The sequence below is a fragment of the Myotis daubentonii genome, chromosome 4 (assembly GCF_963259705.1).
Source record: "Myotis daubentonii chromosome 4, mMyoDau2.1, whole genome shotgun sequence".
In the NCBI taxonomy this organism is placed as follows: Eukaryota; Metazoa; Chordata; class Mammalia; order Chiroptera; family Vespertilionidae; genus Myotis; species Myotis daubentonii.
The window spans coordinates 49,762,455-49,778,316 of NC_081843.1; the positions used below are offsets into that span (position 1 = coordinate 49,762,455).

General features: G+C 46.6%; 1 protein-coding gene across 3 annotated transcripts in view; it reads left to right on the forward strand.

Moving 5' to 3' along the window:
- The window catches only part of LOC132233355 (colorectal mutant cancer protein), a 238,117-nt gene extending 222,841 nt beyond the window's left edge, over positions 1-15,276 (forward strand). For all 3 annotated transcript variants that reach the window (XM_059693891.1, XM_059693892.1, XM_059693893.1), the window contains 3 exons: positions 1,252-1,352; positions 8,967-9,089; positions 10,510-15,276. In XM_059693891.1, coding sequence (XP_059549874.1) covers positions 1,252-1,352; positions 8,967-9,089; positions 10,510-10,690 — 405 coding nt within the window. In that variant the 3' untranslated portion in view covers positions 10,691-15,276. The remainder of the gene's footprint in view (positions 1-1,251; positions 1,353-8,966; positions 9,090-10,509) is intronic.
- The last annotated feature ends 586 nt before the right edge of the window (positions 15,277-15,862 follow it).

Genomic DNA, 15,862 nt, shown 5'->3' on the forward strand with positions numbered 1-15,862 from the left:
CTCTGTAGATAGGGTCCCTGTTGAAAGACTTCCCCCAGACAACAAGCTGGAACCAAGTCTCACCCAAGTTAGGGCGTTAGGTCTTTGCACTTCTTGTCTCTCTGCAACAGATACTACCGCGCATGCTCCGGGAGAGGCATGGGGTGAGACAAAGCTGTCCCTGTCTTTAGGAGTCTTAGGAAATGTTCACATCAATGGGAGTTGACATACAAAAAGGGAGGCTGCCGCAGTCTCCCAGCGCCCATGGCCTGGGGTGGAGGTGGAGGGGGACTGGGTCTGCAGGACTGCGAGAGGGAGGGAGAGCCGTGCAGGTGGAGGGCCAGGTAGAGGGAGGGGACCCCCTGGGCGTGGTGGCGTTTCTATATCCAAGGGCTGAGGGAGACACAGAGCCCTCCTGTCATCTGGATTTCCAGCACCAAATTCGCACTTCTGTGCAGCTCTCATCCCAGCACCATGTAACTCTGTTTACATCAGGTAAACGAACACCTACAGCGATCACAGGTGTTTTCTTCTCCAGCCTGTGGTGCTGTAGGTGCTCAGTAAAGGTCTGTTGAGCAAACCATCAGATGAGCACCCTCCCCAGGCCACTGTCCTGTGCAGCGTGGCTGCGGCTCTGTTAGAGCCCGCGGACGGGTGTGATGCTGTTAGAGGAATAGTGTGACTGTAGGATGTGGGAGTTCATTTGGTTTGGAGATGCCAGTGTCCCGGTCAGATCTGTCACATGGGAGGGTGCACTCCTGCTTTCCTCCTCCTTTCTGGGTTTCCTAGGGATTACACTGACCTCGCTAAAGCTCCTAACGGTGGAGAAGACTGGTTCTCTCCCCAGGAGAAGTGGGGCTGGGGGAGGATTCTCACCTGCTGTTCCCCACTTGTCTCCATGAGTACAAGAGGCTGGCTCAGTGGTGAAGAGCCTTGATTGGCAGCCCCCGACCTGGGTTGGGATCCTCATTTCTCCCGGTCTTGGCTGGAGACTTGGGGCAGTGTGACCTCGGCCTTCGTTTCCTCCTGGGTAGCATGGGGATCATGATAGCACCTACCTCAGAGTATCACCATGATGATTAAGTGAGAGGATATGTGTGTGGCTACTTAGACCAATGCCTGGCTCCCAGGGAGCGCTCCGAGCCCACAGGGAGTGGTCGGCACCCACGGCCAGCCTGCGGAGGTCGGAGGTCGGAGGTCACGGCCACCTAGGGCAGAATTGTCACTTCCCATTGGCTCCAGGTCTAACAGGCATGTGCTTGCTGTTCTCAGGAGTGTGCTGACGCTGCCTCCCCAGCTCTCTCACTGGCCGAACTCAGGACCACATACAGCGACAGTGAGCTGGCTGCAGAGTTCACCAGTGCCATCCGTCGGTAAGCACCCTTCCCAGGACCCCAACAACCACTGATTCTGGGAGCGAAACTTTACTCCTTCTCTTGCTGCTCAGGCCAGCATCCGGGATCAGGAAGACAGAGCTTCAGCTGTATCACCATGGGGTTTGGCTCGCAAGTTGAGTTTCCTTTTGGTAATGAAACCTGTCGTCTCTTTAGTGATGGGTCCTCCCTCTGTCCGGTCCTTGCTGGTGAGACGTGGAGAGCCATGTGGGCACCAGACCTTTCAGAGGGGGAGTGACGGGCGAGGGTATAGGTGTCACCTGCAAATGGAGAATGTCCCTTTCACTGCTTCTTTGTTGTGTTGTTGCCTTGGCTGGAACCTTCGGGACGGTGTTCAGTGGCGACGATGGAAACGGGCATCTTGGCCCTGTTTGCAGCTTCTGTGGGAATGCTGCCTCCGCAGAGCCGCTCCTTCCCGCCAGCGGCCCTGTTAGTTCAGCTCTGGGCATTTTGGTGATGATCTCTGTCATCTCTCTAGTGCTGTGCTGTCCTCCTGAGGAGAGTTATTATGCGGATTCTAAAAGGCTACTTTGCCTGCTGTATTGACAGTTTCCTCAGATCACATTCTCCTTAGAGTTGAGTTTGGTGACTCTCTCTTGGGGTTGGTTCACCAGCTCACGTTCTCGGGGCCCCTAGCAGCTCCTTAGGCGGCATCTCTGACCCCGGCCCCTCCCGGCCCACTGCCAGCACCTGAGGCTAGAGCCCGCGGGGCCCCGCCTTCCCTTGCAGTCTGTGCTGTGGTTTCCTTTTTCGAGAAGAATGAACGTCTTCCTTGCCGTTTCTATGATTGCTCGTCATCTCTGGTATAGCAAGAACACTCCTTTCTAACATGTTCAGGGATTTTTTAAAAACACATTTCCCATCCTTTCTGGGGTTTGGGATGAGAGGGAAGGCAGGCTAAGGGCACAGCCTGCGGTCCTGACCCAGCCGGGCAGCTTAGTTTACAGCGTGGCCTCCAGGCCGACAGTGGACGGCAGGAAGGCTGCCTCATGGGAACTTCATTACCCCCGACTCACTGTGCCTTTCGTCTTTCCTTCCAACTTACACTCGCCCTGGTTTTACGCTGCCAGTGCCTCTGGCCATGTGGTTCGATTGTAACTGCTTGGGTTGAAGTGGGGAGAGAAGCATACCGGGAGAACTCTCAGCGATTCGACAGCTTCCTGTGCCAGCAGCATGGGGGCAGACCCACTGCCTCTTCCCACTGGGGGCCTGTGCATATGGTGTCCGTCCGCTAAGCCCCTTCATTTCTTAAATTTTCCAAACCTCAGAGGCGTTTGCGGGCACAGGAGGATGCAGGTTCTGCTGACTCCATGCAGAGATCCCATGTGCTCGGTCGGCACAGTGGGTTTCCAATAACCAGCCTTACGTTGGTTAGCATGGACTTCTTCTCATCAGGACCCAGGTAGATGGAGCCAGGACAGAACCCACAGGGCCACAGGAAAAAGAGCAGTCACGTGATTGTATGGTTAAATAGAGCTCAAAAATGGGAATAATCGTTTCATGAGTTTATATAATGCAGACATCTGAGGGCTAAGGCTTGGGGATGTTTTTATTGTTAAAAATCAAGTGGAAACTAACACCTTCTTTGAAGGAATTAAACCACTGAGCTAGTGGTTGAAGTCAGTTGAGGGAAACTTCCCAGCATTTTCAGAAACATTTCTCCCTTAAAAAAGGAATCTGTGGGCCCGGGCATCCAGATTCAAGATGTATCATGCCGTGTTTGAGCATGTTATATGATTCCACTTATTTGTATCTTCCTCTTGACATTTTTCCAAAATATTAAATAATAGATTACAATGAATAATTTGGAGGAAATGACAAGGTGCTATGATGTTACAACTCTGAGACATTTGCTTAGGTGGGTGGGCCTCTCGGAGGAGATGACCTTTAAGCTGAGATGAGGAAGAAAAGTAGCTGAATGGAGGAAATACATTCCACGCAGAGGGAAAGCGCTCAGTGTGTTAAGAATTGATGGCATTCCTGCGTGCAAGGGGGAGAGGGTGCCAAAACCTGGGTAGGCAGGAGGCAGGACAAGTAGGGCCTTATAGGTCAAAGTAAGACCACAGACTTCATTCCAGCTGCCGGCAGAAGACACTGACGGGCAGTCATCTTATTAAAAAGTTCTTCTGGGTGCTCAGTGAAAACCAGACTAGTGTGCAAAGGGGCAGTGAGAAACTATTAGGAGGCTCTGTGGTCACTCGGGGGAGAAATGATGGCCCCTGGGTGGCTGTGGCATAAGTGGAGTTTTGGTAAGTGGGGTTTGCTATTGAACGGATGAGGAGATCCAGGGCAAGGGAGGAGCAACGGCTGACTCAACCGGTGTAGCAAGTGGGCGAATGGTGTTGCCATTTGCTAACAAGGGAGGAAGAGTGATTTGGGAGAGCATCTCAGAATCCCACCTTAGACGTGTTAAATTGAAGATGCCTGTGAAGCAGAGATGTCAAATAGACAAGTCCAGAGGCCCAAGGAGAGGCCAGAGATAAAGATTTAAGAGTTTTTAGAAAAATAAATGGGAATGGGGAGAAGAAACAGTAAGCTACAAAATATGGTCCAAGCCCAGGTCTTCCATACGCTGAGTATTTAGGGTTGGAGCAGAGAGCCAGGAGTCAGTGCAGGAGCCTGGGGAACAGCAGTGACACAGGAAACCCAGGCACTCCAAAGGAAAACCATGCTCGGGGAGAGGAGACGGCCCGACGGGGAGTTCAGGACAGTGGAAACTTTGGATGTGGCAGCACCGAGATCGTTGGTCACCTCATGAGCAGTTTCAGTGGAGACAGAGCCAGGCAGGGTTAACACGTACAAGGAAGGTGAGGAAGAGGAACTGCACATGCAGACAATCCTCTCAGTGACTAATTCCGTGTAATGAGCGATTGCTAAGAAATTCCAGGCCTTGTGGCTGCATGGCTGTGACTCCCTGCGGTCTGGTCTGATTACAGCAACTCTGAGAGGTTCCTGGTGGCTGCAGAGCCACTCACTACCTCATCAAGCCCGGGCTCTGGCCCTGGTGACTCCCCCAGCTGCTCATTGGGACTTTGTGATTAAAGGAGTGCAGCTGGCCTTTTATTTCAGGGAGAGTGCCACCTCCTCCCTGATTGCTCGGAGAGCTCCGCCCCAGGCTCCCCAGGCACAGTGACCAGCATGGCCGGCCGCAGAGGTCTGTGTGGCCCGGTGTCCTGCCCAGCTCACTTTACTGGCAAGTCACCTGGTTTTTCTCATCACGTGCAGACTCCCACCAGGAGTCTGCCTCACATCCCCTGCCTAAAATCGTGTTTCACTTAAAAAGAAAGAAAAGCACCTCCCTGTCTGTGTGGTTAGAGTAAGATTCATAGGACCTTTTGTGACCAGAAATAACCTTCATTTTTGGTGGAGCGGGATCACCTGTACCTGAAATCCATGTGCGTGCTAGTGACGTGGGTGTGCCTGGTCAGTGTGGTCCAGGACTGTCTTTGTACTTAGTGATACAGGCGTGTATCTTGCATGCTTGCACTACTGGGAGTAAAGAAGCAGGGAGGTGAGGATGGGATCACACAGTTCTGGGCATTCGAGAAAACGGTTTATGAATGTGTTACTATCGAGGGAGCAGATGGAGCATGTGTTTAATTTTTACTTTCTCATCTTTGTGGAGCCTTCTGGAAGTACCTTATCTGGACAAACTCAACAGATTCTTCCTTAGCTGAAGGCCAAGCAGATTTGAACTAGAAACCGGACAGAACTGGACATGAATGGTTGAGGTTCCAAGGCGACGTAGGACTAGCAGGCTTCTGGCTCCTACCCGGGTTGTCCTTTGAGAATCCGAGGAAGGCTGTACTTCATACTGTAGAACGTGTGCCTGTGCGCGTAATCATGCCCATAGACCACATGCAGCTCATCCACAGACCCATCCAGTTTCCCAAACTTGCCTGATAATAAGAATCATCAAGGGCACTTCTTAAACTGCAATTCCTAAACCTCAGCCCAAACCTACTGCATTGGAATCCAGGGACGCGCCCAGTACTGTGACTGTAAACAGTGCTCTGGAGCTAGTAAATCACTCCTAGCCACGTGTGTCATTGTAAGTTTTCCAGTGGCCACACTTAGAACTGCAAGAAAATGGTGACATTAACTTCAGTAACAGCCCAATATATCCAAAATATCACCATTTCAACATATAATCAGTATTTTTTAAATTACTGCAATATTTTAGTCCCCCCCCCCCCCCCCGTATTAAATCTTCAAATCCCGGTGTGGATTTTGTACTTTCAGCACATCCATTTGGGACCCACCACATTTCTAGTGCTCAAATGCCCACCCGTACTGTGGGTCTAGAGCTATTCCATCTCAGTAGTTTAGTGTTTCAGTCCAAATGAGCAACAATGGGGACAGGACTTTGACTGCAGGCTCCTGCCTCACTCCAAGGAAAACAGATTAAGTAGCCCGCATTTGAGGCTTCAACATGAGGGTCAACCTGCCTTTATATCTTTAGAGGCTCCGTGCACAAAATTCATGCATGGGGGGTTGGGGGGGAGGCCTCAGCCTGGCCTGTGCCCTCGAGCCATCTGGGACCTCTCTGATAGGGTCTCTAGGCCTGGCTGGTGATCAGGGCCTATTGGGGCTTTCCTTCAGCGCCCCCCCCACCCCACCCCCGCAGCGGGCCCCGCCCCCGACACTGCGACTGCTTGCCATCTGTGCGGTGCTCCCCCCCCCCCCACCTCCCCAGTCGCCTCCCAACAGGCATGGGGTGCGATCACTTGGCTAGCCTGGGCCTCCCTCTGCAGGGCAATCGTGGGGCGATGGCAGGGCCCCCGACCAATCGCATCACACCCGCCTTGGCTGGCCTGACGCCAGTGCGTGTCATAGTGTGGTTGTCTGGAAGGTTGTCCGGACCATCCTTCTGCTGTTCGGTCGTTCGGTAATTTGCTTATTACGCTTTATTATAGCTAACTGGCATCCTAATTCTGTCCTGTAGTTCATAGCAGTTCCCTCCCATCACTGAGGCCTAGGAGTTCTTATAGAGGCAGTTCTCAGCTTCCGGCAGTGGCTCCCCTCCACCACCCTACCTGGGGTTGGGCAGCGTCTGTGAGGGCCTCTTGGGCCTCCCTGGGTTCTGGTGTCTCAGCGGCCTTGTTGGGGAGCTGGGGGTCCCATATTCTCCCTGTGTGCAGGGTAGGGCAGGGATATGGATGTCACCAAGGCAGGAGTGGGGGGATGAAGATGAAGGAGTAGGGGTAGAGAATAATGGTATTGCTCTGAGCAGATTTTCTTGTGAATTTATTGAGTTTGTGGGGACATTTTTAATTCTTGTCATAATTTTGTTCCATTTGCACTATTAACTTTAGAATGAAAAGGAATCAAAACAGTAACAAAATGCAGGAGAAATAACCCTTCCCTGTTTTTTAAAATTATTTTAATTACTTTAGCCAGAGGGAAGGGGGAAGATCTTTCATGTTCTTCTAACCTTCCTCAGCCCTGCGGGAAGGCTAAGGAGAATGGTTAGGGAAGGAAGGAGGGAGGGAGGGAGACATCCTCCCTAGACAGCGGTCACCCTTCTGGTAGGAAACAGTGCCACTCTCAGATTCCTGTAGGAATTGCAACCCAATTTCCTGGTAGCTGCAAGGGCCCCAGAGAAACCCGCCTTCCCCAGCAGGTGGGACCCACTTTGCTGTAAGGCTCTGGGGGACCTTGGTGGGAGGGAGGCCTCCCTGGAGAATGATGAGGGGCCGGTGGCCTGGCTTCACTTTGAAAGATCTTTCCCCTTCAACCTCACTCACAAAGCAGGCCAGGGGTTTTGTGTAGCAATTCCTCTATTAACTGTTTGGGAAGCTTGACTGGCACTGATAGTAGCTGGAGGCAGAAACATAAGATTAGAGCACCACTGAACCATCTCCTGGGTCCTCCCCCCCAAGTAACCTCCCTGCCCCTCCTACAGAAAGCATAGAGCTCACATACTTGACAAAAGCCTGACTTATAAAAATTTCAAGCAATGCAAAAGTGAGTGGACAATGAAAGCCTTCTGTCATCCCCCTTCTGTGCATTAACCTTTGCTGAGTGTTGTTTAGCCTTCTGATCTATTATTAGTACATCATATTTTTAGTGTTTTTGCAAAATGGCATCCAATAGAACTCTTCCTTTTTACTTGACAATTTATCAGACACCATGCTAATGCGTTTCGATCTGCACTTTAGGTTGCAGAGTGGTACAGACATACCCTAACCTGGGTGCGGGTCCCCCCTCCCCCCAAAAGCTATTATAGCCAACTAGAGGCCCCGTGCATGAATTCGTGCACCAGTGGGGGTCCCTTGGCCTGGCCTGTGGGATGGGGCCGAAATCGGCTCACCAACATCCCTTGAGGGGTCCCAGATTGCGAGAGGGTACAGGCCAGGCCAAGGGACCCCACCGGTGCACGATCAGGGCCAGGGAGAGACGGGGGAGGTTGGCCAGCCAGGGAGGGACCGTGGGAGGGCTCAGTCCCAATCAGCAGGACCCCAGTAGCAAGCTCACCTACCAGTCAGAGCATCTGCCCCCTGGTCAGTGCACGTCATAGTGAGCCGCTGGACAGCCTTAGCATATCATGCTTTGATTGGTTGAACGGCCGACCGGACACTTAGCATATTAGGCTTTTATCATATAGGATGCTTAAGTGAATGCAACTATGATCTCGTGTCTTTCAGCACCTATACTACCTCTGTTAAGGAAAATTCCTAGAAATCAAGTTGCTTAGCCAAGGGATGTGTTCATTTTTCATTCTGTTAGATACTGCCAAGTTGCCTTCCAAAATGATCATGCTAATTCACGTTCCTCACACTCACAGTGATCTTTCTTCCATAAATTCTGGTTTCTTAGTTTGCTCCAGGGAACGAATACCTTCAGTGAGTTGTTCTGAAGGGGTTTTAACCATTGTCACTGAGAAGCTGCCCATCTCCCCCTACCTTCCCACCCCCCCCACCCCCCATGGTACTCACCACTGGGGATACATGGGGAACCAAAACAAGTAAGATCCTTGCAACCCCAGAGCCTGCGGAGCTCAAATACATAAACCAAGTCATGGTATGGTGTGACGCGTGACACCATGCAATGACACTGAGTGATAGAGGCAGTTAACTTAGGTTAAGTCAGTTAACTTAGGAGACGGGGGAGTCAAATGAAAGTGCAAATATAATCTAAATACTTTCAAGGGAAACAAGGACCTTTGAAATGAGAGTAATATTAATTCTCCACCTTTTTGTTTTGCAAGGTAGGATCATGTTGATTTCAATGAGTCGGGATTTGTCCATGGCAGGCTGCCCAGAGCAGAGGTTTCTGTTCTTGAACCTGAAAGGTTCAGGATATGCTTAGGACACTTGGAAAAGAAGGGTGTGGAGACTGAGACAGGGAACTTCTAGATTAGCTGTTTCTCCATCTGGAAGGGCCTTATCGTTAAAGGAAGCAGGCTCAAACCGGCCTTCAGGAGTACAGTGAGGTGTTCTGGCTGCACTGAGGGGAAAGGGAACTCTTCCACCCTCTAGTACTATCTTCCTTTTCGTACCACCTCTTGACTTGGCAGGCTAAACACTTCCAGGGTAGTAGCCACCTCCATCATCATCTCAAGTTACTCTTGGCATGCTCTCTCCTTGACAGAGAAAAGAAATTAAAGTCCAGAGTTCAAGAGTTGGTGAGTGCCTTGGAAAGACTCACCAAGAGCAGTGAAATCCGCCACCAGCAATCAGCGGAGTTCGTGAATGACCTGAAGAGAGCCAACAGGTAAACCCCCTTGCTTGTGAACTCACACCAGGGAGGATGTTTCTGTAATTACTGGGAGCCACACTTGAGAATGGCAAGTCCTTGCCTGCCCTTCTTAGAGCCTGGTCTTCCCTACGGCACAGTGTACCACTGCCCACAGAAACCTGAGAAAAGAGTGTTTGGGAAATGAGCACAGAAAGTGTGTGGTCTGTCCCCTCTTACTCCAGACAGGAAAGTTCTAAGAAGGCATGCAATTTTTTAAAAACCTATTTGTGTTTATGCCAATGTTTTCCAAACAAAATTGGCGCCAGACCTTTTATTTACTACCCAGTGGGAACACTTTAGGAAGCGTTGCTCTGAGACAGCAGTCTCAAACTTTTTGGGCTCAGGACCCCTTTATACTCATAAAAAACTGAGGACTTCAAAGAGCTTTGTCCTTATAATTATTTATCTAATGACATTTCTCATTTTAGAAACTAAAACACAAAATTTTTTAAGTTTTTATTAATTCATTTACTTAAAAAAAATACATTATTAACCTGTAACACACATGACCTTTATTTAAAAAATAACTTATTTTACAAAAAATAGAGTGGTACTATCTGGTTTAATAGAAGACAGCTAGAACCTCACAACTGCTTCTCTTGGCAACATATTGTTTTGAAATAGATCAAGAAAATCAGCTTCACAGAATGTAGGTAGAAACTATAGGACCTCACAACCCCCCCCCCCCACCCCCCAAAAAAACGGCTCTCAGGAAATTTTGGGATTAGTCTTCAGGCCACACATAAAGAATCTGAATGTACATGGGGTGCTGCTTTGGACACAGAGGGCACCGGGACTTACCTAGCCCTGGGCTCAACCTGCCCTCTCTTCATGGGCTCCCAGGGAGGACCAGAGGCCTGTATTACTCTGCCTGGCTGTCATTAGCTTCTGGCCCGAGTGCTCTGAATCGCACCAGTCCACAGAATAACAGGAAGTTGTCTAGCCACTCTGCCCTCATCCCAGGTGAGGTTCTTGGTCTACAGTGCGTGAGGCACTCTTTCCTGTATTGTACACTTGACCGTCTGTTGCAGGCAGCCATGAACAAGAGACAGACACAGTATTTGTATTTAAATGACAGACTTCTGGACTTCAAGCTCCCTTTCTACTTACTTTGGATGTGGCTAGTGTGGATTGTTGGTTTAAATCTCTGCTAATTTGTTACTGACAAGCCTCTAGCAGTTGAGCTGAATGAGTCATGATTAAGCCAAGAGATGATGGCCATGAGCGTTGACATACTAACCACTTGACTTCAGATTCTTACTGAGAGGCTGAGTGACCTTTTCTTCGGAGCAGTGCTGACTGGACCTGGCTAGCCAGGGGACAGGATAGTGTGTGTGTGTGTCTCAGTGCTATCTCAGGTGAGTCTTCAATCTCATTCCCTTCTGTCCCCACATAGCAACCTGGTGGCTGCCTATGAGAAAGCAAAGAAGAAGCATCAAAACAAACTCAAGAAGCTGGAGTCTCAGATGATGGCCATGGTGGAGAGACATGAGACCCAAGTAAGGATGCTCAAGCAAAGAATAGCTCTGCTGGAGGAGGAAAACTCCAGGCCACACACCAATGAAACTTCACTTTAATTGGCACTCGGGCACCAAAGTCCTACCGGTGGAAGCTAAACTATAGCAGGTCACCAGAGAGAAGGGCTCCAGGTGACAGAGTACCTGTTGGGAAAATTAAGGACAGTTGGCAGGTAGGTCAGCACTTGAACAGTGGAGCGCCGTGAACTCAGCCCTGTAGGTGAGCATCCCGAGGATCCTACTCCTCCACTACCGGCCCATGGACCGCATGTGAATACCTACTCTGTGTGCCATGCTCAGCAGGCCTTGCTGCTGCCTCCAGCACTGGCTTTGTCATGCTCCCACCTTTCCTGTGTCAGTGGTGTCCCAGGTATTTGTCTTATTGGGTTTTCCACTCTTTCCTTCTGTTTGGCAGACAGTAACCCTACCTCTGGCATCCCCCAATTTCTCCTCTTTCATTCTCCAGGGAAAAACTGACACACACAGGGGAGTGGGAAGGGCCTACATATCTAGATTTGCTTACTACAAGGCGGCTTTGATTTTCAAGTGCCACGTGTCAACTCTAAGATACAGGCTATCACTCAGAGATGCTCTGGGAGGCAGATTACAGGAAAATGGCAGATAGGTGTTCCAGTCCCAGATAAGAAGTTATAGGTAGAGCAGGCGCAGGCCTGTGCCTGAACAATTCTGTACGGAAGATTGAAATCGCCTTCAGCTCTCATCGTGGAGGTAGGGAGCTCTCTTCTGACTTTGTTATTGCCCCTACCAAGTGAAGCCTTATTAATAGCCGAGGCTTAGTGCTGACAGAATCCTGTTGATACGTGTATTAGAACTAAAATTTTACCTAATTTTTTTCACAGCAGAGGAGCATTTTTAGTACTTTCCACCCACCCCAGGGCACTACATAATTGCTATTTGCATGAATCAAAGCTCATCCACAAATTATATGTAGCTCTGGACCTGCCTCTAATTTCTGTAAAGCAGAGGTTCTCAACCTTCCTAATGCCGCGACCCTTTAATACAGTTCCTCATGTTGTGGTGACCCCCAATTTCATTGTTACAAATTGAACATAATTAAAGCATAGTGATTAATCACAAAAACAATATGTAATTATATGTTTTCTGATGGTCTTAGGCGACCCCTGTGAAAGGGTCGTTCGACCCCCAAAGGGGTCACGACCCACAGGTTGAGAATCGCTGCTGTAAAGGAAAGAGCCAGGATCCTGAGCAGGTAAGTTTCGCAGGCTGATCCCACCCATTTTAGAGATTGCTACTGACCTGCCAGTTCGACTCTGCTCCCATGGCTATGAAGGGCAGGGGTGAGGAAATGGTCCTTGAGGCCTCCTTTTCTTCCCCTGAGACTTGGTGATAATTAGCATATGGTTCTTAAACAGGTTAAATCTCAAGCAAAATGGTGACAGGGCAGGACCAAGGTACCTGAATTCTTTCAGGCAGGGCTTCCATCTTAAATTCATCATTCCTTTCCTACTGTAACCTTCACCCTTTCACTTTCTTTCTGTAGTACCTAAGGCCCATCCCAATGCCACAGTTTTGCTTTGCATCCCCAAGCTCAATGTCTGTTTTCAGAGAGCATGAATCAAGGTCCTCAGCCTTCTGCACAATGGACAAGGACACTCTAGCCACTTGAAGGGCAGAGTTTTATCCCAAAAGCAACCAACTTTCTCAGGTAAGCAGTGAGACTGCCCAATCTTGAAAAAAAGTCAACTGGTATCAGTCTGGAAGAAACCTGCTTGTGGGTGCTTAGGTCACTAAGAAAGCGCCTGCTGGTTCCTCTGATTTTTAAAAATCAATTTCTACTCTGGGTAAAATTTCATGTTGTCACAAGGAAAATGTTTTGGCTGAAAAGTATGTCCAAAAATCAGTTTTCTCCATTTTTCCAGCTTGCCTAGGGGAAGCAAACTGGGCATGCATTCATGGCTTTCTAACACAGGAATAAAGTCCTGTCTGCTGGCCCATCTACCAGAGAACCCACCCCTTTAGTGTTAGGTCATGTAACCCCTCCAGACCAGGTCTCAGCTCTTCCATTAAGAGCCCCTGTATTACTGAAACTACCTGGCCTCATTCTGAGTTTATACTTCAATATAATACTTTTAAAATATGTGCTGAGTAGGTGAAACTATTCCCCAGTAAAACTGTTACTTTTATAAATGTATAGAATAAAAAAGCTATCATTAAATAGTTGATTTCCTTTCCCTTGTATTTTTTCAAATACTCCTTTTTGAAGGTGAACCAACAGGCACTTGGTTATGCTAATTGTGGGCCTACTAAAACTGAATTGATCATTAAATGATTGCAGGTGCCTGGGTAATTTTCCTTTTTTATAACCTGAATTATTCTTCCTAAATAGAAGCTGGTTTATATTAACATCTCCATCAGGGGTAAAACAATGTTCTTAATTCTAACTTGTATGAGCTTTTTAAAAAAAACTTTAGATCTTCGTATTTTTTATTTAAACTGTTTTCTCTCAGTGGTTTCTTACCCTTTTAGGCAGTTACCTTCTCTGTTCAGAGTTCAGTCTTTGTCCCTTAGAGCAATGGGTATGGGAAAAGACCCATTTCATAGTTTTCTTGGAGTGTAATTCCTGCCCACTGCTGAATGGAAGCAAAAATCAGATAAGAGAATTCCATCTGTAGTACCCATCAACGTTTATGTGGGCCTACCAACTATATCTGATTCTGCCAAGCCCCAAGTGCTCCAGCTACCAAAACTGCCATGCCACACACCTGTAAGTGGTAAGATTCCTCTTTGAGACTTTCACCAAAAATTATTCATGATTAAATATCTATGTCATCAGACAGCTGGCACTCATCATGCCCTAGAGCCCCAGAGGTATTATGAGGTGTCTCAGCATTGCCAATGCAGGTAATTAACTGTTTCATACTCACTCTCATCTGCTGGCATGTCAGGTTTCTGAAGTTAATATCCAGTGCTTGAAACTGGAAATATTATGTCAATAAAAAATTAAGTACCAGTTAAACTAATTGCTTAATTCTCCTTTGAGGTGCATACCCTTCTGAGTTTTCCTCTGAGCAGTACTTTGCAGGAGCCTCAGAGTCACATGCAAAATGCATAACTAGGAGTATGGCTCATCCATGAAACTATTTAAAGTGAAAATTTCATCATGTTCACTAACTTTATAGCTGCATCTATTTCTCGATGCAGCAAACAGAGCTATAGTTTCTAGAGGCCAAAAGGGGAGCAAGGCCTCTGATGATTAAGTTTTGCATTGAATTTAATTAGGGGATAATCATTGTGTTGGCATGTTTTTATTTGGGGTGGTGCGGACATAACATTTTTGTTTTTTCTATAGTAGGTGATACTAAAAAATCATGTAATTATTTTTCTACTTATCCACAGAATGTCTTATTTCTTATTTGTCAAGAAATAATACAATCGCCACCTTTCACTGAGGCTTCCAAACTTACTAGTGCTCAGAAGCTGGGCAATATTTTGCGAGACAAAACTTGTTACAAAACAAAAATTATGACTTTGCTGCACTCCCAGTTCTCACTAAAGTTTATCCAAATCCCATTCTAGATCATTGAAACTTTGTGTGTCTACAGGCCAGGTTGAAGTTAGCCCTGAACCTGCGACCTTCTGCAGTTCCTCCTTCTTCACACACTTAAAGTTACTTTCTGCCTGACTACATTTGTAGTTACTAACAGATACAAAAAGTTAGCCTAAAGCATATAACTGGAATTAGAATTATCACTAAGTGGCTGTTAAAATATAAAAAGTGGAAAAGGGTACAAGTTTGAATAGCAGCTGTTTTGCTAAATTCTGTGTAAAGGAAGCTAGTTTCACATATACACAATTACATTTTTAGTTAAGATTTTGCATGTGACCTTGACAAGAAATCATTCTGTTCCAGTAACAACAAACACTATTGGATAACCCTATCCTTGACAAACTTGATTTTCCCATAGTCAAGGTAGATACAAAATCACTGATCCACTAATCATCTGAAATATCAGCTCAGCAGAATAGAACAAGCTATATACAAAATCCCCCCATTTTCATACTGATGACAAGCGTAGTTGTTCCTGGTCTACATTCACTTTTGCACTTTCTGCAAATTAAATCCATGTGGAAAATGTTCTGTTTGTAGAACTCCTGGTACTCACTTATAGTGTTCACGTTAGGACTGCCCAGTGAAAAAAGGGACCCTAATAATCTGCTTTGATAATGAAACATGTTCCTTTCTTTACTACTTCTGATAAGTTCTTAGACATTGTCAAGACTTACTTACTTTGCATGAGATTTGTTTCCTATTTGAAAATGTGCTACTTTTAAACCACTTGAACTATTAGAAAAACCTGCTTGAATGTACTATCAGTTATTAAAGCACATGTGACTAAGTTTGTCAGTATTGTTCTACTGTTTGTACTAAAAGTCTCATTTGACAGTTGATACTTAGCCCTGTACTATACCTTGTAATTTTTAGGTTTATTCATTTGTATGCTTTAAATGTTTCTAGATGCCTTTCATTGTATTAGCAGCTGTAAAATAGCTACTTTGTGTTCTTTGATATATAATTGTTTTTTAAAATCTCCATTTATTTATACAGAGACATTTATAATATTTTACAAACATTCTTATATTCTGAATAAATATTTCTAATTCCATGATGTACTGGAGCTGTGTTCGTTAAAGGGAAAGGTTGTCCTTCCATAATACTGTTTGTCTAACATGTAAATATCAGATCTGTGGGGGTTCACACTAAATCACAGCCCTAGTCAAAGCGGGGCTAAAAGACATACTATAGTTAGGTTAAAACAGCCGAAGAAATCTCATTTATCACCAAATTTCTATTTGGCAGCCTTTTCAAGTTTAATATGAATGGGAAGTTATTAACGGATTTTCTTTTCCTTTTAAAACATCACAGAAACGGGGAATATAATCAAAAATTGGAAATACAAGTAAGTCATACATAACTACAAGAAAGGATGGCAACCAGCTTTGCAATATGTCACTTCTCACTATCTCAAAGCAAAGTACCTCGACAAGAGTGTAATACCTTGGTCACTCTCAATATTTTAAATAAAAATATTATTGAGATCTCTAGAAGAGAAGAATATATTTCTTTCTACCCTGAGATCCAAGGACTGTCAAGTATTAAAAACTTGATTCTAGAACAATTCAAGAATTGCTAGATTTTATGTATCTTAACTCATTCTCAACCAAACTGTAATTGTTTTGAGATAGAAAATA